This window comes from Sphaerodactylus townsendi, linkage group LG02 (genome assembly GCF_021028975.2).
Source record: "Sphaerodactylus townsendi isolate TG3544 linkage group LG02, MPM_Stown_v2.3, whole genome shotgun sequence".
NCBI lineage: Eukaryota > Metazoa > Chordata > Lepidosauria > Squamata > Sphaerodactylidae > Sphaerodactylus > Sphaerodactylus townsendi.
Genome location: NC_059426.1, coordinates 178,258,696 through 178,282,765, shown reverse-complemented (window position 1 = coordinate 178,282,765; position 24,070 = coordinate 178,258,696). Strand labels below are relative to the sequence as shown.

The window sequence follows — 24,070 nt, the reverse complement described above, 5'->3', positions numbered from 1 at the left end:
TTTGACTTGGTGGACACAGTGAGTGGTTTTAGGGCTGGGCGGCCTCTTGACGAAAGACATATTCCAAACGAGACGCCACTTGAGACCCCAACTGGATCCAATCCGCTAATGGTACGAGGGAACTTCGAATTAGAAAACACCGCTTTCATCGAAGTTTGCTGTCCACAGCATCCGAGAAGTATTCGTGATTTCATGCGTTCAGGCCACTCAGGAGGAAGCCCAGGCAACGCACGCCGCGCATCTAAATTAATGGACAAATTCTGGCAAACGGGCGGTTGCCTTGCTGGATGGTTTTGATGGTGGCGGGATAGCTTCATTACCCTCGGGCGCTTCTGGATCTTGAAAAGCGCTCGTTTAAAGCTCTGGAGGAATGCGGGCACTGTGCGCAGAGTCCTCATCCTGTAAATCCAAAACAGTCAATGAACCAGTCGGCTGCTGCCCCATCCAGGACTGGTTTCGATGTCCACCGTGATTTTTTTCGCTCGTTCAGACCGGGTATAGATCATCATAGTCTTCCGGCGGGCATTGAGTTGTAAGATGAAGTAGGGAAGTTTGGACGCCAGGTCCCATCAAAACGGGCTGGTATCGGGGCTTATATAGTATCCTCCGCTCGACGGCTCTTGGTTGCCTGCTGAGGAGAATTGGCTTGGCAGCCGGCTTGAAGCGGAGTTGGGCAGGCAGCTGCTGTGTACCGGGGAGCCGAACGTGGTAGCTGGCGGTGCCGGGGCTGGCGCTTAGTGGCAGGACTCCAGGTACGCGGGCCCCTCCCCTGGGCGCCCGAGCATGATCAGTAACAGCATAGACTCCAACTTGTAGCTTCCCCGTCTGCTGCCTCCTTAGCTCCCTTTCCAACGCAGCCAGATCCCTCCTCCTCTTGGCGCAGCCGGTAATGCATCCTGGTTAGCGACATGCAAAGCAGCCTTTTCTCGCTCCAATTTAGCCAGATTCGCCCCGCTTAAGGAGAAGCTTCCAGGTATGAGCCTACTTTATGTCGGCGCAGAGCCTGTAACGCTGCCGTTACGTTGTAAATCCAGTCTGGACTGTTCCAGACTTTATCATGGACTGGATCGCATTCTGGGCATATTGTGCGTTGGAGCTGGTCTTGGCACGGTCCAACTTCGAGCTGGACTTCTTTATGCTGCTGTTCCGGTCCCTCTGCAGGTTACGCCTTTTGCTGCAACTGTGCCCGCCTTCCTCCCATAACTGGCGCTTCACGGTTCCATGCCGCTTAGGCTTCTCGCTGCGAGTCGCCCCACTTCCTCATCCCAGTCCCTCGATGGAAGAGGAAACCGGTCTGGCTGGGGAACGCAGGCTTCGACTCTCGCCGCCTGGAAGCTGGTGCATCGGGAGACACCGTGAAGCCGCCGCGAGCCACCGGTAGCTCCCCTCGAGGCACTTGCGCGGCCGCTGGCCCAGGATCGGGGTCCGATTGGGAAGCGTACGGATAATTCTCCCAATTCCAGGTTTAGTCCCGTGTCCTTTGGATCGGGCCCCAGTCAAAGTGCCACGGTGGTTCTCTTTGGGAGCATCACCAAAAATACGAAGTCCAGGAATGCGCCTCAATGGACTCCTGGGTTGCCGCTGCGAAAGGTGGTCAAGCCCGCCTCCTCCATGACAGAGTTGCATCTGGAGGTTTGTAATCCACATGAAAACGGGTAGAGATCCGGATCCACAGGCTTTCGATCCATAGACAGCGCCTAAATCCACTTCAAGGTCGCCGTACCGTACGTCCCCTCGCTCCAACGGAGTAAAGGAAGACTTCGCGGCTTTGATACGTGGACGGGGAAAAGAGCCACCAGCGGCGAGGCCCGCTCTCCTGCTGGTTCCTCCAGATCCAGAAGGGAAAGGTCGGAAGACCCTCTTTGGGGGCTACCGCGCAATCGCTTCCGCAGTAAAATTCAACCTCTCCATCGCATAGACAAAAGAGGTCCACTGCACAGGAATATAGATGAATTAAGATTCCTGCCACAATGTAGAGGGAATTTATAGACTTCAGAAATATAAAAGGCTTTGGGAGTAAAAAAAGTCCATTTATTAAGAACATTCTTAGAAAAGCTCAAGTACCTGAGTGGGGCAGGAATGACACTTCCCGCCAGAAGCACAGGTTATAATACCAGTCACCCCATCCCCCCTTCCTGCTTCCCATGGGAACAGAGGCTTCATCTCCCGCGCAGAGATAAAGTCTCTGCCGATGCATCTGGCCCATCGCCCGGGCTGTGGAATGCACTCAAGGTTACTTCACCATCAACACTATTGAATCCTTTACACTCTCTTTTTGAACTGTTACCATCCGGCAGACGATACAGGTCTCTCAAAACTAGGACAAAGAGGCTTAGGGACAGCTTCTACTCTAGAGCTGTGGCTATGCTGAACTCCGTGGCTTCGTGTTGATGTGTTTCGGGCTGTGTAGGGATGGGTGGAGGAAGGGGAAAGTGAGGATGGGGTATGAGTCTGAAATTGTGTGCATCGAGGAATGCTACTGTGAATTTCGTTGTGCGTGCACAATGACAATAAAATGCTTATGCTTATACCACTGATATTGAATCTTAACATTTTATTTATTTATTTTATTTAGTGGATTTGGTATACCGCCCCATCCCCAAATTTTCTTTTGAACCAACTGAGTAACGGCACTCACTCCGCATCACAGGCTGGTACAATAAAATGAGGGAAGATCTCAACACAGTTGACAAGGATGGGGAATTACTCAGATTTCTTAGCAAAATGACTTTGTGTCGTGTTCTCTCACCTTTAACAGGGGCTGATGGCCCTGGACTCCCCATACACGGGCATTGTAAACTACAGGCAAGTGGCCCTCTCTTACGCTGAAGACTTCCAAGCAGCCGGGGGAACAGTCTTGACTGACTTTCAGGTGGAAGATATGAAAATGGCGAAAGAAAGTGCCGCAGGAAGTCAAGAAGGTGAGTGCTTTTTGTTTTTCTGGTACTTCTTCCACTAACCCCCCACCCCCACCCCACACACACACCTTCCATCCCCATGGAAATTTGGGTTCATTATCATCTACAGAACCCACCCTTTCTTCTCTCCTCTCGGGGGGGGGGGGGGGGGGTTTAAGAAGGATTTTAACGGGCATTGTTATATATTAATTGCTGCATTTTAATTTATATTATTGAGAGATTATTGTATTTGATTTTATGTTTATTTGTATTTGAATTTTATGTTGTTCACCGCCCAGAGCCCTTCGGGGATTGGGCGGTATATAAGTTTGAAAGATAAATAAATATAAATAAATAACCGAGACGGTGCTGGTTGCTGGACCGAGACGGTGCTGGACCGAGGCGGTGCTGGTCACCGTCGTGGATGAACTTTACTTGGACAGAGGTGGGTCGGCGCTGCTGATGTTCTTAGATCTCACCGCAGTGTTCGACGTGGTAGACCACGACCTTCTGGTCCACCGCCTCTCTGATGTCGGGATCTGCGGGTCAGCCTTGGATTGGCTGGCCTCTTTTCTCCGAAATTGGAGACTGCAGGTAGCATCGGGGGGTGAGAACTCCAAGCGACACTCCATTGAATGTGGGGTGTTGCAGGGGGCGATCCTCTTCCGGATGCTTTTTAACATCTACATGTGCACCCTGGCAAGTCTAGTCCGGAGTTTTGGGCTGCGGTGCCACCAGTACGCTGATGACACCCAGCTCGTGTTCATGGTGGAGGGCAGCCCATCTGCGGCCGCTAGAGCTCTCCAGCGTTGTTTAGAAGCTGTGGCAGGTTGGTTGAGAGCAAGTCGGTTGAAGCTAAATCCTGCGAAGACAGAGGTCCTGTGGCTGGGACGAGGGGAGAGACCGGTGGACTTTTTTCTGCCTTCGCTGGACGGCGAGGCCTTACATCTATCCTCGACAGTTAAGAGCCTGGGCGTGACCTTGGATCCTACATTATCGTTAGAGGTCCAGGTTGCTCAAACGGGCCGGGTTGCTTTTTACCATCTGCATCAGGCACGACAATTGGCCCCATACCTGTCCCACACCGACCTAGCCACAGTGATCCATGCAACAGTCACCTCTAGACTAGATTATTGTAAATCACTCTACGCTGGCCTGCCTCTGACAGTGATCTGGAAACTGAAACTCGTTCAACATGCTGCAGCCAGACTACTTACCAGAACAGCTAGTTGGGACCGGATTACTCTAATCCTACACCATTTACACTGGCTGCCCATCGAGTTCCGGGCCATCTTCAAAGTGCTGGTTTTGACCTTTAAGGCCATCAGCGGCATTGGGCCTACATATCTGAGGGACCGCATCTCTCCATATTGCCCTAATCGGGCCCTCCGCTCTACGGAGGAGCGCCTGCTGGAAATCCCTGGCCCAAAACAGATCCGGCTGGCCTCAACAAGGGCCAGGGCTTTTACAACCGTGGCCCCTACCTGGTGGAACAGGCTCCCTAAGGAGACCAGGGCTCTGCGGGATCTGCAGAGTTCCGCAGGGCCTGTAAAATGGTCCTGTTCCGCCAGGCTTTTGGCCAGCTGGGGTGACCATCAGACCCTCATACCATCCTGGTTTCCCATGGGCGGGATAGGGTAGGAAGGTCGCCATCAGTTTACACAGGTATTATTGATCTGAATTAAATTATATTAAGTGGCTTTATTATATTTGTTGTTTTATGTGAGGGTGAATTGTTTTATGTGCATGTACACTGCCCTGAGCCCTTCGGGGGTAGGGCGGTTTAGAAGTGCAAATAAATAAATAAATAACCAACCAACCAACCAACCAACCAACCAACCAACCTTGGGGGCCTCGGTCTTTTTATTTATTTTATTTATTTATTACATTTTTACCCCGCCAATCTCCTGAAGGACTCAGGGCAGCTTACAAATAAAAACATATAAAAACAGTACAAAAATATAAATAATATAAAAATATAAACATTATATTTGATTTGACTTTTAATTTATATACCGGCTTCCCCGGAAGGGCTCAGGGCCGTGCACAACATAGTAAATAACAGCAGCATATCAATACAGTAGGCATAAAGCAAGGTCAGTTGCAACAAATCCTAACACTGGTCCAACATCTCAGGTTAACAACTAACACATATCAGCATAACCGCATTGTAACAGTTTGCAACAGTATAATAGCATTTTACATATATATATGTCGGGAGTGCTTTGATTGTGTATTCCTGCATTGCAGAGGATTGGACTTGATGGCCCTTGGGGTCTCTGCCAACTCTATGATTCTAAACCAGGGGTAGGGAACCTGTGGCTTGAGAGCCGCATGCGGCTCTTCTGCCCTTGCACTGCGGCTCCCCAAGCTGAGCCGCCGGCTTCATCCTTGCCCACCCTGCAGAGCTAGCAGGGCGAAGGGAGCAAGATTCAATTGCCATGGGCAGTCGGGCTGGGCCGCATCAGCGGAGGCTTCCCTCCTCTGTCCCACCCCTGTTTGAGTGGGGTGGGTGGTTTCCCAGCGGCCAGCGAGGCCGAGCTGCTGGCCCCATCCTTGCCTGCCCTGCAGGCAGCAGGGCGGACGTATCCATTGCCTTCTCAGAATGAGCGGAGTAAAAGGTTAAAAAACCCAATATATACAGTGTTATCTTTATTTTAAATGTCAAAAATTATTTGCAGCTCCAAGTGTTTCTTTTCCCGTGGAAAACGGGTCCAAATGGCTCTTTGAGTGTTAAAGGTTCCCTAACCCTGTTCTAAACATTATAAGCATTAAAACCAATGTCAACAAGATAGCATAGAAAAAACCTACACGGGAACATAAAGACAGATGTGCACTCCATATCCAGACGAGGAGCCTGTGGACATCTATGGGATGCCAATGTGGTACTCTAGAGTGGTGGACTCAAACCTGGAGAACTGGGTTTGATTCCCTGCTCCTCCACTTGAGCAGCGGACTTTTATCTCATAAACTGGATTTGTTTCCCCGCTCCTACACATGAAGCCTCCCAGGTGACCTTGGGCTAGTCGCAGTTCTGTCTGGACTCTCTCAGCCCCACCTACCTCACAAGGTGTCTGTTATGGGGAGAGGAAAGGAAAAGGAGTTTGTAAGCCACCTTGAGACTCCTTACAGAAGAGAAAGACGGAGTATAAATCCAAACCTTTCTGTAATTATCTAGATTGAACCGGGTTGGGGGGGTGGGGTAGTCTTCTGCTTTGCTCCAACTTACTTCTTTTTTTCTTTGTCTTTTTTTGCCATCAAGTCACTGCTGACTTATGGCGACCCTGTAGGGCCGTGGTGGCGAACCTTTGGCACTCCAGATGTTATGGACTACAATTCCCATCAGCCATCCCAATTGGCCATGCTGGCAGGGGCTGATGGGAATTTTAGTCCATAACATCTGGAGTGCCAAAGGTTCGCCACCATTGCTGTAGGGTTTTCAAGGCAAGAGACATTCAGAGGTGGTTTGTTATTGCCTGCCTCCCCGTCACAAGCCTGATTTTCTCCAAACCAAATACTAGCCAGGGTCAGGGCTAAGACTGTCTGACTGGCCCAGGAGTGCTCAGCAAGCTTTCTCGGCATAGTCGGAATTCGAACCTGGGTTTCCCAGATCCTAGTTTGACACCTCATCTACTACTCCCTGCTGACTCTCATATACCAACCTCAGGACAAGCGTCACACAAAGTCCTTGCCTTGATTTGGGTATCATGTACCAGGGAAGATGTTTCACAATACGCACATCATTGGACCAGCATATCTACGGGACCGTCTCTCCCTATATCGCCCTGCTAGGCCCCTCCGCTCCTCGGAGGCGGACCTTCTGGTGATCCCTGGCCCCAAAGTGATCAGGCTGGCCTCTACAAGGGCCAGGGCTTTTACGGCCCTGGCCCCTACCTGGTGGAACAGGCTCCCAAGTGAGATCAGGGCCCTGCGGGGCATACAGAGTTTCCGCAGGGCCTGTAAAACGGACCTGTTCCGCCAGGCATTTGGCCAGCCGGGATAACATCTCACTTCTGTGATAAACATCTGGCCTCCTGTGGGTGCAAGAATGGGGAAGGGGAAACAATTTTAATCGCCATCTGAATTTTTATAATGTATATATGGTTTTTAACTGGGATTGGGGTGAAATGGATTTTAACTGTTTTATATAATTGATGGACTCCGCCCTGAGCCCTTTATGGAAGGCCGGTATAGAAGTTTAATAACATAAATAAATAAATAAATTTTCTCTTCTTCTTGCAGGGATGAAATATCCCATCGTTGTTAGAAGCTCCAAGGTAAGATCAAGCAACACATCCCCCTGCCCCGAGATGTAGGGTAGAAATTATTTCCATTTCTAAACATGCATTTTTTAAAAAAATTAATAGTGGTAGACAGAACCCATCACCTATACAATATTAGCTAAACTTGGCAATTTCACAATTGTAAACCATACTTTCAGTTGATGATCCCTGGAAGTGTGTGAAACAAAACTGGTCTGTTGGAAGTGGCGAGCATTGAGTAAAACCAGAAATACACGTATTAATCTAAATTTTAAAATCCTGGTACAGATTTATCTGTGCAGGTCACGTCAGGACCAAAGCAGAAATTCTTACTGATATCAGTCTGCTCTGACGTGGGATGGATATTGTAAGCAGCATTTTGATGGGGAACTAACAAATAATTCAGGTGATGCTTCAGATGATGACGCTGAAGGGACTCCACTGATCCAGGTGCAAGAGAGGTTTTGTTGAGATCAGGGAGCAGACAACCATGTCCGTAGCATGTGATTTAGGTCTGCTAAGTTTTAAAATCATTTTCACCCCAGGCTTTCAACGTGTTTTAATGTAACATTTAAACAACACTTTTTTCCAATTAAATATTGCAGGTCAATTATTTGTTTCCGTCGAGCCATAAAATTTCGTTTGTTAAATACTTTCTTATTCAGAAAATTTCTATGCCACTTTTTCAGGGTTGTTTTATTCCCCATTCCATTCCTAATAATCTCCAGCGTGGTGTTTGCCTTTTTCACCACTGTCACACACAAAGCAGAAGTGGGATCCAGCAGGTTCTCACAGGTTCCCGAGAGTAGGTTACTAATTATTTGTGTGTGCCGAGAGGGGGTTACTATTTGGCGATTTTGCCACGTGATTTTTGCCTTAGTTACGCCCCTCCTCTCAGCAGTAGCGCACAGAACTTGACACAGTCTAGCAGGAGGTGCACTGGTGTGTGTGGTAGCCTGTGCCTGTGTGCATTTGTTTCCTGCCCAAGGACCGGCGCAGCAGCTGCGTCCTTGCCACAGCCCCAGCCAGGAATGCCCCGCCCCCAGAATGCCCGCCCATGCCCCTGTTGTGCCCCGCCCAACCCCATTGGCGCTACACCACAGTTTGAATCCCATCACCATGGGAACCTGTTACTAAAATTTTTGGATCCCACCACTGACACAAAGTCAACATTTTCATCAAGCTTTTCCCTGTGACCCCATCTTTTAGTCTTGATCTTAACTAGTTTCAGACTCAGTCATTTAAGATTAGGATTTTTGTTCCAGTGTGCGTCAGCCACCTTACACGTAGCAACATTGAACTTCATAGAATAGAATCATAGGGTTGGAAGGGACCTCAAGGGCCATCAAGTCCAACCCCCTGCAATTCAGGAACACACAATCAAAGCATTCCTGACAGATGGCCACCCAGCCTCTCTTGAAAAACCTCCAAAGAAGGAGCCTCCACCACACTCCAAGGTAGTTCATTCGATTGTCAAACAGCCCTTACTGTCAGGAAGGTTTTCCTGATGTTCAGGTGATATCTCCTTTCCTTCACATTGGATCCATTACTCCTGGTCCTTGTCTCTGGAGCAGCAGAAAACAAGCTCGCTCCCTTACCAACATGACATCCCTTCAAATAGCTAAACATGGCGAATGTCACCTTTTAACCATCTCTTCCCCAAATGAACATACCCAGCTCCAAGTGTAGGGCATGAATTACCAGACCTTTGACCATTTTGGACCATTCTGGACCAGTTCCAGCTTTTCAATATCCCTCTTGAATTGCGGTTTCTACTCCACTGAGTGTATCATTCTTAAAAGCTCGTGCTTTGTTTCAACTTTTTGAGATTTCACTTTGTTTTCAGATTCCTGTAGTCCAAACTCTGCTGTATTGTTCATTGGGCATCCCATCCTGTTGATTTATACTTGACTTGTGCTGTGTAATCCTCCTTGAGTCTCAGCTGGAAAGGCAGGCTAAAATAGCCTTAATAAACAAATAGTAAAGGCACCGTTGGAAGTAAGCAACATTTAAAATAACATCATCAGAACTTAGGTTTGTGTTTATTGGTGTTATTTGCAGTCTGTCTGTCTCACAGGAACTCACAGCAGATCATACGTCAGTGAGGTCCTCAAAAGGGGACATTCAGTAAACAATGTGTTAGGATTGTAGAAGTCCGGAACCAATCAGAAATCTAAGCTAGAAGTGAAATTTTGTGAGCTTTCAAGGGGCGTTTCATTCTTCTGTTGAATTACTACCTCTTGTTTTGCGGCAGGGCATGGAAATCCGCTGCAGGCACCTGGTCTTCTGCGCAGGGCTGTACTCGGACCGCCTCTCGCAGATCAGCGGCTGCAGCCCTGAGCCTCGCATTGTGCCTTTCCGTGGCGACTATTTGGTGCTCAAGCCAGAGAAGAGCTATTTGGTTCGAGGAAACATTTATCCGGTATGCAGTTTGCTCAGTGCAAGCCACCCGAGGCTGCGCTGCTGCACCCCCAAACCCCGAGACACGGGAAGTGCCCTGGCTGAGGCTGGGAGTCTCCCAGCACCCCCTCCCTGAAGGCACCATCCCACACTCCTTCCCTAGGAGCCCGCAGCAAACTCACCTGGGGAGGGGGCAGTAGGAGGCCGATGAAGGCCTCGGCGTCGGGTAGAGGGAAGGGTGCAGGGACATGGAGTAATCTAGAGGGGGGTGGAGTTTTGGCCAGACAGAAAGGCCAGGAAGCTCCTAGGGCCAGGGAAGGGCGGGCTTGACCAAGACCAGAGGTTCTGATTGGTGGGAAAACTTGGGGTGGCATGGCGGGGAATAAAAGGCAGGACAGAGAAGGCCAATGAGGAGACTTTCGGCCTGCAGTTCCTGCAGAACTGGGGAATCTGCCATGTCAGGAGAGAGAGGCCGCACCTGAGTCCTCCTCCCTTACTTCTGAGGCCACCCAAGGGAACCAAGAGCTGGAGTCCCCCATTCTGGGGGTGCTGAGGGGAGGGCCCCAACGACAGGGGGCGCCACAGATAGTGATCTTATACCTGAGGACCACGTCACAGTGTTCCAAGTTCAAAGCTTTCGTGCATCGACTGTTCCCCCCAATATGATGCAAAGATATATTATTTATTTCTCGTGCTTCACTTCCGGTAGGTGCCCGATCCCCGTTTTCCCTTCCTGGGTATCCATTTCACCCCAAGGATGGATGGCAGCGTCTGGCTGGGGCCTAACGCCGTGCTGGCCTTCAAGCGAGAGGGGTACAGGTTTTATGACTTCAGCCTCCGAGATTTCGTGGATGCCACTGCTTACAGGTGATGCCTCTCTGCGTTTATTGGCATGTTCAAAATGAGAATTGCATCCCCCCCCCCCCCCCCCAAGAACACGGAATGCTCACTGTGTGCATGCTAGGGAGAGCAAAGGCACTTGTATACAGGCAATGGTGGAATGAAATCTGCTTCTCTTATAGATCAGCCCCTCATGGGTTTCAGCATCGGTGGGTGGAGGGGCTTCCCTGCTTCAACAGAGGAGGCTGAGGGGGAGGTAGAGAATGTACCATTCAGTCCTGTTGCTCTGATGGCCTCTCTTATTCAGCCAGTCGGGAGTTTCGGCATCAGTCTCAAGTTTCCAGTTCCCATTTTTCAAACTCTGCTTTCTAGTTTTGCTTTCACCTTTGGGTTCCTGTATCTCAGGAGGTCCCACCCCAGTGTCCCCAGCACCAGGCCTCCCACCAACACTCTTCCTCGAATTGGTGAGGGCCGCTATCCTGGATAGCTTTAAAAGGGGCTTGGACAGATTTATGGAGGAGAAGTCGATCTATGGCTACCAATCTTGATCTTCCTTGATCTGAGATTGCAAATGCCTTAACAGACCAGGTGCTCAGCAGCAGCAGCAGCAGCAGCAGCAGCAGCAGCAGAAGGCCATTGCTTTCACATCCTGCACATGAGCTCCCAAAGGCACCTGGTGGGCCACTGCGAGTAGCAAAGAGCTGGACTAGATGGACTCTGGTCTGATCCTGCAAGCTCTTTCTTATGTTCTTATGAGCAACAGCAGCATCAGGCCATTGCTTCCACCTCCTGCATGTGAGCTCCCAAAGGCCACTTCGAGTAGCAGAGTGCTGGACTGGATGGACTCTGGTCTGTTCCAGCAGGCTCTTTCTTATGTTCTTATGCCACTTGCCAAGTGTTTTTTAGAAAATGGATGGGGCCAGGTCTGACTCCACCGATCAGGGCTCCTAATTGGCCACTGGAAATCTGATTGGCTTGACAAATTAAAATAATTTTTAAGGCACATCTGCTACTGCAGGGTTGGTTTTATCCCCTCTTGCTCTTTCCCTGAGTATTTTAAAAATATTACCCCCCTTCCCCCCTGCACTTGTGCTTACTCTGTCTGTGTAGGGAGCTATGTTTAGTCTGAAGAAGAGATGGTTAAGGGATGTCATGATAGCCATGTTTAAATATTTGAAGGGTGTGCCATGTTGAAGAGGGAGCAAGCTCGTTTTCTGCTTCTCCAGAGACTAGGACCAGGAGTAATGGGTTGAAGGGGAAGGAAAAGTGTAGGGATGAGCTGCTGATCCAGCAGCACCATAAGTAGAGCGCTGGAACACCAGCGCTCCTACGATCTCCTGGTCGCACCGCTCCCCCACTCCTCACCCCCCTGTGAGTCACGGGTCATGAACTACACAACCACCGGGTGTCCCAGACAAAGGGACAATGGTCTTGCCCCCAGGTGAGGATTAGGCCCAGACGCTGATGCTCCTCTCCTCACGTAGCAGCCAGGTGAGATCATGCATCACATGATGATCTCTCAGTCTCCTCTCCTCAGCTCTCCGCCTCGGAATTCCCCGTTCCGCCCTTCTACACGCCCCCGCTAGAATCATAATAAAAGGTGCCAGGAACCAGCACGCGAGAGAGTCGCTAGGAACACGGACACCCGCGCTCCCGCTGCTGGCGCTCTCCACCAGATGTTATCACCGCGTCTCGTCTCGTTCTTGCGCTGACCTCGCGGGCACGACTACAGAAAAGAGATTCCACCTAAATATTAGGAAGAACTTCCTGACGGTCAGGGCTGTTCGGCAGTGGAATGCCCTTTCTCGTAGTGTGGTGGAGTTTTCTTCTTTGGAGGTTTTTAAACAGAGGCTGGATGACCAACTATCAGGAGTGCTGTGATTGTGCGTTCCTGCATGGCAAGGGGTTGGACTGGATGGCCCTTGGGGGTCTCTTCCAACTCTATGATTCTCCAGCAACTTTTCTGTGATAGTACACATCACCCTGTGTTAGAATTCCAAAGATGCGCAGGGGCTGAAAAAAGTGGTGGGCCTCTGCTTTGTATTATCTGTTAAACACAAATGATTCCATTGTCACCTCCCTCTTTGTCTTCCCCTTCCCCCGAGAGTCTTTGATTGCTACCAATTCCTCTTCTTAGCCTGAGGCAGAAGACAGAACTGAGTCCCATCCCTGAGTTCAAGGCAGATGCCAGTATTTGGGGGAGGGGGGCACTTGCAAAGGGGGGCTGGCAGGTGGGACAGGGGAGCTTAATCTTTCCCTCTCCTGTCAGTTCTCTCCTGCAAACTCCACCAGGGTGTATTTAATTCCTGCCGCCCCCTTTTGGACTCCAGAAAAAGAAACAAATTAGTGTGGTGGGAAGGGACAAGGGATTGGGGTGGGGTGGGGTGGGGGTTGAGAATTGTTGTTCAGGAGCAGCAGTGGCATAGGAGGTTAAGAGCTCATGTATTTAATCTGGAGGAACCGGGTTTGATTCCCAGCTCTGCCACCTGAGCTGTGGAGGCTTATCTGGGGAATTCAGATTAGCCTGTGCACTCCCACACACGCCAGCTGGGTGACCTTGGGCTAGTCACAGCTTCTCGGAGCTCTCTCAGCCCCACCTACCTCACAGGGTGTTTGTTGTGAGGGGGGAAGGGCAAGGAGATTGTAAGCCCCTTTGAGTCTCCTGCAGGAGAGAAAGGGGGATATAAATCCAAACTCTTCTTCTTCTTCTTCCACCTGCTGCTGGTTCTAGACTACAGTACACGTGCTCCAGTTCCCAGTTTCCCTTTGTGCTTGCAAGATAACCTGCAGTTCTATCCAGGTACCAGCACCTGTCTAGGATCTGTTTGGTGCTTAGCTTGCTGTTGGCGCCAAATGAACTATCTGTAGCAATAGCAGACAACACTAAAAAGCAAAAATGGCCTATTTTCAGTTCCAGAGGCCTGTGTGAAGTATCCATGATGCCTCATGTATCTGTTGTTGGTAGGAGAGAGAAGTGGAGGGCCTTTGAAATGCAGCCAGCGTGTGGAACGGTGGGCATATTGCACGTGGCAATGAGGGCAGAGAGAGACCCCGGGCTGCATGTTTTACTGTCTTGTTTTCCCTCCAGTGGTTTATGGAAGTTGGTGTGCAGAAACCTCTCGTATGGGATGGGTGAAATGTACAGGGCGTGTTTCCTTAATGCCCAAGTGAAGCAGCTCCAGAAGTTCATACCCGAAGTTACCGTCGATGATATACTCAGGTAAGAAGCAAAAACCATGATTTTGGTTTTCTGATAGTTAATTGTTAATTTGTTGGTGTTGCAGTACTCAGAGAATTGTTTCATGAGCCACCTTAGACCCACCCTGGAACGTGATAGCAGAACAGAGTCATCTGCATAAAGCAGGGTTGATAAAAAATGTGAGGAAAGCTTGGGAGCGTGGACGTTGGGACCTGTCAGAAGTGAGGGGAGGTCACTCAAATAAAGATTAAACAGTGTGGGGGCCAACACGCATCCCTGTTTAACTCCTTTGTTAGCCTCTATGGGGTCAGTAAGAAGGCCTTCCTGAGAGCACTTGATACGACAGCTGGTGCCCAAATAGATTTGCCTTATGAGGAAGAGCAGTCTGTCCTCAATACCAAGAGCAGCAGGCTTGGCCCAGAGAAGTCCTCTGGGAACTGTGTCAAAAGCTGCCTTCAAATCAATGAAGGCAGTATAGAGTTTGCAATGTGGCCTGCTTGCATATTTGGCTGCTAGGTGGGCTAGAACTATCGCATGTTCGAGCGGGGATTTCCCTTTGGTAAAGAAACCAATGAAAATTTGTTCGAACTCCGATGGTACGTGTGTGTTGAACCCATTTCTGGACTTTCCGTAAAAGGAGCATCGCATAGATCTTCCCAATAACAGATAGGAGACTGATGGGGCGGAAGTTGGAGTGGTCAGAGGTAGCTCCCTTTTTGTAGATGGGCAATTACCTTCTATCACCGATAACCAGGTTTTGGGGAATTACTCACCAGCTGCTTGTTGATTTGGTTGTGAACACAGTAGCATAGGAGAGGGGCCCACCAATCGACATGCAATTTCAGGACCTCGGGGGTGATGATATCTGGCCCGGGCTTTCCCCCGTTTTAATCCTCCAATTAGTTCCGCCACTTCGTAAGGGGACACTGAGGGCCATTCCGGGGAACAAATGTTGGCCGGAATGGGGCTTATTTTATACTGCCCCTCTTCCTGAAAAAGTTGGCAGAAATGTTGGTACCAAACATCTGGGGAGATACAGCTGGACATAGGAGACTTTTTATAGTCCAAATTATTTATATACTCAGGTAAAAGAATAAAACTTCAAAAAACGTGCAGAAGTGTTCCCGTGGGTCTTCAGCTGATTCTCCTCAAATCAGATGAACGGGGTCTAGTTCACTCCTCCTCCGAAGAGAGGGAGCTACTTGATGCAGATTAAGGGCGAGACTATTGCGAGAGACATGAGAGGGCCAGATATGAGAGGGCGAGATATGAGAGAGGGAGAGCCAGCATTCGGACTACGATCTGGGAAACCCAGATTCAAACCCCCATTCTGCCACGGAAGCTTACTGGGGCTAGTCACACACCGTCAGCTTGATCTAACTTACAGGGTTGTTGTGAGGATAAAACAGGAGAAGAGAACAGGGGAAGCTACTTGGGCTCCTCATAGAGGAGAAGGCGGAAATAAAATAAATCAGTAAATCCACGATCACCTCCGTAAGCTACCGTTCCAGCTCTTATCTTCCTCTTCTTTGGAACGGTCTAAGAAAGCAGGATGGACAACAGGAGGATGTTGTGTTTCTATTCTAGAAAACCAGCAGGGTGTGGAGGTTAAGAGCAGAGGACTCCAATCTGGAGAACTGGGTTTGATTCCCCGCTCCTCTACATGAGCGGTGGACTCGTCTCTTATTTGGACTCTTATCTGGATTTGTTTCGCTGCTCCTACACATGAAGCCTGCTGGATGACCTTGGGCCAGTCACAGTTCTCTCAGGACTCTCTTAGCCCCACCTGCCTCACAAGGTATCTCTTGTGGGGAGAGGAAGGGAAAAGGAGTCTGTACGCAACCTTGAGTCTCCTTACAGGAGAGAAGGGCTGGGTATAAATCCAAGCTCTTCTCCTTTCTTGTTCCACTTTGTGGGCTGCTGCTTCCAAAGGCAGGGAAACTCACAATACCCTTTGTGTGGTTTGTTTAATTCAGCATCTGCTGTCTGTGTCTGCATAGGCTGTAAACCTGTGCACGCTTACTCGGGTGTAAACGCTATTGAATCAGTTACAATTACTTCTGAGCACACGAGCATACTGTTGGGCTGCACAGATGCCTTTATTTGGGCACTTCCATTCAGAATATGTCGCAACATAGAAAGGTTTCTGGGGGTGCATAAAACTGCTAACAGCTCCTTTGGGAGAGTGACTTTATATTATATAAGGAGTTTCAGAGGGGAGCCATGTTGCTCTGTGGTAAAAGAGTCAGTATGCAGGTTACAAAACAATCTGTGACTAACAGCAGAGATTCCTAGCAAGTCAAAGACCAAGAGGTACATTGTTATTTCAATATTCCTTGGTATTTTGATACTCCTGTATTAGATCTACCATTGTTTTGATAGATCTAATATTGTTCAACAGCTTGAAGTTTAAATAAAGTTTTTAAAAGCCCTCCCAATCATCGAGGAGGATAGACGTAGAAGGAGGAGTGAACCTAAAAAGCTTGAAGCAAAGAATAGTGCAGGGTCATTTGTTTCATCTTCCCTGCAAGGTTGCTCTTTGCCCACTCTCACAAACAGAGGAAGTTATGTTCTGCCGTGTAGTGAGCGGGAGAGGGGGAAAAGGTGTCCGTAACAGAAGTTCTGCCCTGAAAGGAATGTTCCTTCAGCGTGGGGCAGAGCGCCAGTGTATAATCAGCCTTCCACTTCCCGTCTGTCTTTTTGAATGCCCACCTTCTCCTTCGTTTGTCCAGGGGTCCGTCGGGCGTCCGCGCTCAGGCCTTAGACCGCGACGGGAACTTGATAGACGACTTTGTGTTTGACGGGGGCACGGGAGACATCGGTGGTCAAGTCCTCCACGTCAGGAACGCTCCCTCGCCAGCGGCTACTTCCTCCTTGGCCATTGCGAACATGATCGCCGAAGAGGTGGAGCGGAGATTTGAACTGTGACAGGAACCCTTGAGCTGTTGGGCTGCTCTGCCCTGTCAGTCGATTTGAGCGACACGGTCAAAGAAACAACAGGGGAAGATGCTCCTCCGAGCAGAAGCAGCTGGGGACGGACTGAGCTGCTGGCTTAGAGGAGGGCAAACCTCCCAGCATTCTGACAATTGAAGCAGGGCAGTCAGGCCTAAGAATGCCCTCCAAATTCGTCAGAAAAGACAAGTCCGCTGTGGATCCAGGAGAGTCGCTGGGAGCCCAGTGATCCTCCTTCTTAGGCAAGTTACTGTTATGTGAGGGGGTTGCCAGTGGGAGGGGCGCAAGGTTGTGGGCCTGAGCCGTGGCTTCTTGTGTCCATGTGCACGGTGCCTTGAGGCCCTCCTTTTGAACTGTGGCTACCGTCCTTCTCTCCTTCTGTAAATCCTCTGAAGGAGATAGAGCAGGAAGAGGATCTGTCCAAGTAGCTGCTTCCACAGGGGCAGGAGCGTAATGCCCATTGGGCAAGGTGGGCAGCTGCCCAGGGCATCACCTTGTGGGGGGCATAAAAAATGCAGGGTTCATTTTTGGGAATTTTTAGTGGTTTTCTGTATTTTGCCTGCAGGGGGCGCAGTTTTTAGGCTAGCGGCACCACAATTTCAGCGTTATCATTAGGAGACTGTCCTTATGCTACCCCCCAGGTTTGGTGCAGTTTGGTTCAGGGAGTCCAAAGTTATGGACTCCCAAACGGGGTGCCCCCATCCCCTGTGGTTTCCAATAGGAGCTGATAGGAGATGGGGGCTACACCTTTGAGGGCCCATAACTTTGGCCTCCCTGAACCAAACTGCACCAAACCTGGGGAGTATCACTAGGGCAGTCTCCTGATGAGACCCTGAAAGTTTTGAGACTCTGCCTTCAGAAATGTCCCCCCCCCCCCCAGCCTGCAACCCCCATTGACAGCAATGTAGAAAACTCAATGCAGAACAAAGATTCCTGGGCAAATTTCTGGGTTGTTGCTGCAGGGGGCGCATGTTTGGACGTATCAGCACCAAAATTTCAGGGTATCGTCTGGAGACTGCTCTAATGATACTCCACAGGTTTGGTGCAGTTTGGCTCAAAGGGGGTGCCCTATCCCCCATTCTTTCCAATGGGAGCTAAGGAGATGGGGGCTACCCTTTTGAGGGTCCATAACTTTGTCCCCACTGAACCAAACTGCACCAACCTTGGGGGGGGGGAGCATAAGGACAGTCTCCTGATGATACGCTGAACCTTTGGTGGCGATATGTCTAAAAATGCACCCCCTGCAGGCACCAATGTCCTGGTGCAAAAATAATTTTTGGTCATGGTGGGGTGGCCGCCTGGGGCATCCAACTCAGGGTTTCCTTTGCCCTTTGTGGGCTCCAGTTTGCCTCGTTACGCTCCTGCACAGGGGGGACTGTCTGTATAATTCCTGTTTATTTCACAGCTTGGTCTTGTGCTATCCGTTGCAAGCCACATTGCTGGTAGTAACAATGTCAGGCCCCAGGGCAGCACCAGCAGTGGCAGGAACCGTGCTGCATGTCCCCAGAAAAAGATGCCTGTTTTTCATGGTTCTGGCTTGGTTCGTCTTCCTTCAGCACACAAAGTGCCAAAGAGAGAACAGAAAACCTCCCTCTGGCCCCTCCCGTATGAGCTGCTCTTTCGGTCCACTCTCACAATTGTTTGGAAGTGGATTTTGCTCTTCCGCACAGCTGCCAAGCGCAGTGAAAGTGGATTATTCTGCATGTGCAGAAGGTGCCTCTGTGTCTTCGGGGAAATTCTCCAGGAAATTTTCTTAATGGGTTCTCCTGGTGAGTAAGGTAAATGCCCAGCCTGAATCATTGCTGGAGGAATTTTTTCGGTGCGGTAGCAGATCAGGTGATGTTCAGACTGGGCTAGCTAACGAGGAACGGGTTTAATTGTAATTATCTGATGAAATATGCACACACATGTGATTTGTGCTGCTGTGGAATAAATGAGCATCACGTTGAATGCAGGATATTGTTTTTCTAAAATGCAGCACAGTGAAAATGTATAAGGTTGAGCGGAGCTGCTAGGTGATTCACGACAGCAGGTTATTCAAGGCAGATTCATGCAAAATCCTTGTATGCAGCAATGGAAGGAAAACCTTCTGTATGATGAACAAAGATGATTAATAGTGAATTATAAATACCTCTTGACTGAATTACTGTGTGGGGTCCCTTCATTTCTTCCCCAACAGGCTACTTTCACTTTGTTCGTGCTACGTGTTGGGATTGCTCCATCAGTCCTTTCCTGAACTTATCTATGCGCGTGGTGAACTTGTGTCTCTTGGGCTCGCACGCCACCCAGCAGGAACCGGGTTTGATTCCCAGCTCTGACACCTGAGCTGTAGAGGCTTATCTGGGGAATTCAGATTAGCCTGTACACTCCCACACATGCCAGCTGGGTGACCTTGGGCTAGTCACAGCTTCTCGGAGCTCTCTCAGCCCCACCTACCTCACAGGGTGTTTGTTGTGAGGGGGGAAGGGCAAGGAGATTGTAAGCCCCTTTGAGTCTCCTGCAGGAGAGAAAGGGGGGATATAAATCCAAACTCTTCTTCTTCTGGTCTCAAAATGGGAGATTTTATTGGCAAACGAGATCTCCTGTGATCCTGAAAATGGAAGCTGCTGTGACTTAATTTTTCAAAGCTCCATTGTGGCTTTGAAAAGTGGCGGGGTAGAAAGAAATCTGTCTGTTTATTTCAGGTAGTTATATCTCCTGCCTTTCTGGAGATGGATACACCATATCAAAGCCAATTTGGGGTGGGTGCACCGTATGTTAAGCAAACAAGTCCCTCTGTACCCTAGACAAATTCTCTTGTAGCAAAACAAGACTTGTTCCTTAAGTAATATATGCTAACAGCAACTACAAAGATACATACAGGGTAAACTATAGTAGAGATTCTCTGATCTCAAGTGATGCATAAATCCGAGAAAGAGGAAGTCTACTGCTTCCCTAAGCATTTAAGAAGACAGTACCACATTTTATTTATTTATTTATTCATTCATTAAACTTATAGGCCACCTCATCCCCAAAGGGCTCGAGGCGGCTCACAGCATGGCTGTTCTTCAAGACAGCAAGTCAAAACAACATAAAAACTTAGACCTATTAACCAATTAAAACTTGAGCAGCAGTTACACACCACAAATATACATTAAACAACAAAAGTTGTTTAGCAGTTAATTAAAATCGGCGCCCAATCTAAAGGCCAAAAAGAAAGAGAGGGAGAGGGAGGGCCTGTGATGGTATCAGAAAATCAGGCCCAACCAAGATGGAGAAAGATGGAAACAGGCAGCCTCAGTTGCAATTTCAGTTTCAGTGGGGGGCAGTAAAACCGCGGCCAGCCCCTCCAAAAGCTGGGTGGAATAGCTCTGTCTTTTTGTGGCTTATAAGCAGTTTTGTGGCTTATAAGCAGTTTGGCAGTTTTTAAGCTGGAGAGCTGGAGAGCTGATATATGTATCAATTGTGATCAGAGAATCTGTGTTGTTGTATGCATTTATGCATCTTTAGAGTTACTGTTAATTCATATTATTTTAGGGACAAAGCTTGTGTTGTTGTTACAAGAGAATTAGTCTAGGGTGCAGAGTGGTTTGTTTTCTCCAGATGGAATGAGGAACCAAGGTGAGTACGTTTGCTTTGCTGACATCCCATGGAATCTGGCTGGAGAGAATGCTGATTATTAGCTAAGTCTGAAAACAGCATGTTTTTGAAGGCTCAAACCCTGAGCTATGAAATTGGGACATTTAATAATTGAAGCCTCAGACAGCGTAGAAAAAAGCGACATTTGAGAACAAAGCAAGCCTGTCTGTCTATGGGACAGCAGGCAATACTCCAGGAGTTCTGTTTCTCTAGGGTGCACTTGAAACCAGTCTGAAGGTGAAGGCCGGGGGGGGGGGGGTGTTTTCTCAGGTAGCACACAGGTGAAACGGACACCACCTCCAGCTCTTTTACGCATCTCCAGCGGCCTGTGGAAGCTTGTATGTCAGTAAACACGGCAATTTTTGGTGCTGCAAACCGTGCTGCGTCTTTGGTGCTCAGCTCTCAAGTGAGTAAAAATAGATTAGCTGGAGGCTGGCTCAGTTCTGGAGGGTGCCGCTTAGCACCAGTTGACCTCCAAGGTCACTTTCTCAGCGAGTGCTGGTCCAGCGTTGCCACTGATGGGAAATGGGGCTCCCCCCACCAGCACAGCATCGTGGTGCTGTCCTTCAACATCTGGCTTTTCCCCAGCTTTACTACGACCTTTCAGGAAACATTGCCACTGGAGGGTGTAGTAGCTGGCGGTTTCCACCTGGGAACAGGCTTGATGCTGACGCAGGTGCCAATCCAGAATCACATTGGCTTTCTTAGCTGCCCTATCACACTGTTGACTCATGTTGAGCTTGTGGTCTACTAAGACTCCCAGGTCTCTTTCACATGTACTGTTGTCAAGCCAGGTGTCACCTGTGCATTTAATTTTTTCAGCCTTAGTGAAGTATCTTACATTTACCTCAGTTGAAATTAATTTTGCTCATGTTGGCCCAGCTTTGTAATCTGCTCAGGTCATTTTGAATCCTGACTCTGTCCTCTCGGGTATTAGCTGCCCCTTCTAATTTGGTGTCACCTGTAATTTTATTAGCATGCCCTCTATTCCGTCGGTTGTAACATCTGATTTAAAACAACTGGCATTCCATCCATTCTTTCCCCAAACCCACTTTTAGTAACAATCTTTCCAAAAAGATTGTACCAAGGCAGCTTTGAGGACGCCTGCAGTAGAGCTGGGCAAAATCTAAAAGGTATGCAAAAGCACAATTATTGTATTGTATTATTCGATTTGTCTGCCGCCCTCCCCCGGAGGGCTTATGGGAGGAAGCACAAATAAAAACTGTGGCCGCAGTGTGTGGACTGGAGGAAGCATAGCCTAAATCAGGGGTCGGCAACCTTTACCACCCAAAGAGCCATTTGGACCTGTTTTCCACAGCCCCGAGCCGGCTCAGGTTCAGCCCCTCCTTAGCCTGAGCCGGCTCAGGTTCAGCCCCTCCACTCACCTTTCCTTCCAGCACTGGGAGGCGGAGGCGCCAGGCAGGGAAACCTCCTCTCCATGGGGCAGAGGGGGGATGGCAGCCGCCTGCTCCGTGGGGCAGAGGGGGGGATGGCAGCTGCTCTGGAAGGACAGGCCCACGCTACCCTCCGACCTCCAGGGGTCAGAGGGCAGCGTGGGTGTGTCCCTCCAGCCCTCCAGAGCAGCGCTGGAAGGAGAGGTGAATGGAGGGGACATGAAAAGCGGCACCCTCATGCACGGAGCTGCCTCCGGTTCGGCCCCTCCACTCACCTTTACTTCCAGAGCTGGGCTGGAGGGACACGCCCACGCTACCCTCCGACCTCCAGGCCACGCAGAGCCACAGTATAAGGCTGAAAGAGCTGCATGCGGCTCCAGAGCCACGAGTTGCAGACCCCTGGCCTCAATGCTCTGTGTGGAAGGAACCTTGCTGGAAGGAACCGTGACTTGATCATCTGCCGTTGAATGTTCCAGCTGCAGTTAGACCGATTGTTCATGGAGGTCAAGTGTAATTGGCCGAATTTCATTTTTTCTAGAGGTATTGTCACGGGCTGGCCACCGAGGAGGCGCAAGGCAAAGTGTATGGAACACCCACAGCTTTACTGATGCAAAATAATCAAAGAAGCTCACCGCTCCGTTGGTGCAGCCAAGGTCACCCAAACTCAGTTCCCAAGAACCAGTTTAGCAATGTCCCTAAGGTCAGGCGTAACACAAGGTTCAGCAAAGTCCGCACGGTCAGGTTTAACACAAGGTTCAGAGCAGGGCAGCCAGCAATGTGAGCTGTTGCCGTCTGAAAAAGCATGAAGCAGCAACCAGCCCTCTTTATCCAGGGACTAATTGCCAAGCTTCAGGGAGCTGAGTCTGTGAGCATGCACATCTTGCGAGCAGCCAGTCTAGCTGATCGCCGGCGCTCTGTCAGGTCCTGACGCAGCCGTTTCCGGTGCTGCTCTAGGAGGGTAGGAGAACCAGGAGGACTGCACGCTGGGGGGGGGGGGGGCTGGAGGTGAGCTCTGGGCCTGTTCTGGGGGGGCTGGCTGAGATGACCCTAGGTCTGGAAGGCCATCAGAGGCCGGTGTGGCCGCAGCTGAGCCCTCATCCTCCAGTGAGGTACTGCGGCTAGGTCTCGCTGAGTCAAAAGACCGGCATGACAGGCTATCATGGAGCAGCAGTGGCGTAGGAGGTTAAGAGCTCGTGTATCTAATCTGGAAGAACCGGGTTTGATTCCCAGCTCTGCCGCCTGAGCTGTGGAGGCTTATCTGGGGAATTCAGATTAGCCTGTGCACTCCCACACACGCCGGCTGGGTGACCTTGGGCTAGTCACAGCTTCTGGGAGCTCTCAGCCTCACCTACCTCACAGGGTGTTTGTTGTGAGGGGGGAAGGGCCAGGAGATTGTCAGCCCCTTTGAGTCTCCTGCAGGAGAGAAAGGGGGGATAGAAATCCAAACTCTTCTTCTTCTACTTCCTCTTCATCCTCACTGTCAGACACAGCGTGGGAACAGACCCTGACAGGTATTCTGCTTCTGATGTACATAATCATTCTCCTTTAACAGGGACCAAACCAGACCACTGGCCTTTTGGAAGCTTAACATTGGTTCATTACACTCTTGTCACATGACAGTTCCTTTGAGCATCTCGAAAAGTCACTTGAGGGTTTTGCTTTTTTGTTCTTTTTTGGTTGTTCACACAATTATTTAAGTCCAGTCAATGAATTTCTTCATTGTTTGGTTTAAGAGCAGGTGATTAATCAACTAAAAGGCATCCTTTGGCTGCTGGCCTCTAATTATGTCTGAGACGAAATGGAGAGGCTCCGCAGTAGAAGAAGAAGAAGAAATGTTTGGATTACTATCCCCCTTTCTCTCCTGTAAGGAGACTCAAAGGGGCTGACAATCTCCTTTCCCTTACCCCGCCCCCAACAACAAACACCCTGTGCCAAGGTGGGTGTTTGGAGCCTGAGAACTTCCGAAAGAACTACATGACTAGCTGCATAAAGTCACCCAGCTGGCATGTGCTAGAGTGCACAAGCTAATCTAGTTCCCCAGATAAGTCTCCACGGCTCAAGTGGCAGAGATCTTAAGAACATAAGAAAGAGCCTGCTGGATCAGACCAGTCCATCTAGTCCAGCACTCTGCTACTCGCAGTGGCCCACCAGGTGCCTTTGGGAGCTCACATGCAGGAAGTGAAAGCAATGGCCTTCTGCTGCTGCTGCTGCTCCCGAGCACCTGGTCTGCTAAGGCATTTGCAATCTCTCTTAACCACTACACCAGGAGTCTTCAAACTATGGCCCCCCAGATGTTCATGAACTACAATTCCCATCAGCCCTGCCACTTAGCCATGCTGGCAGGGGCTGATGGGAATTGTAGTCCATGAAAATCTGGAGGGCCATAGTTTGAAGACCCCTGCACTACACCATGCTGGCTCAGTAGACAGACAGAGCTCGCCAACCTCCAAGGGACGGGTGGAAAGCTCATCGAATTACAACTCCTCTCCCAACCACAGAGATCCATTT

General features: G+C 49.7%; 1 protein-coding gene across 1 annotated transcript in view; it reads left to right on the top strand.

Annotated features, from left to right (window-relative positions):
* Positions 1-17,098, top strand: part of L2HGDH (L-2-hydroxyglutarate dehydrogenase) — a 35,580-nt gene extending 18,482 nt beyond the window's left edge. The window contains exons 5-10 of the mRNA XM_048486176.1: positions 2,759-2,921; positions 7,140-7,174; positions 9,414-9,581; positions 10,269-10,426; positions 13,488-13,619; positions 16,331-17,098. Of these exons, the coding sequence (XP_048342133.1) occupies positions 2,759-2,921; positions 7,140-7,174; positions 9,414-9,581; positions 10,269-10,426; positions 13,488-13,619; positions 16,331-16,526 (852 nt within the window). The 3' untranslated portion in view covers positions 16,527-17,098. The remainder of the gene's footprint in view (positions 1-2,758; positions 2,922-7,139; positions 7,175-9,413; positions 9,582-10,268; positions 10,427-13,487; positions 13,620-16,330) is intronic.
* The last annotated feature ends 6,972 nt before the right edge of the window (positions 17,099-24,070 follow it).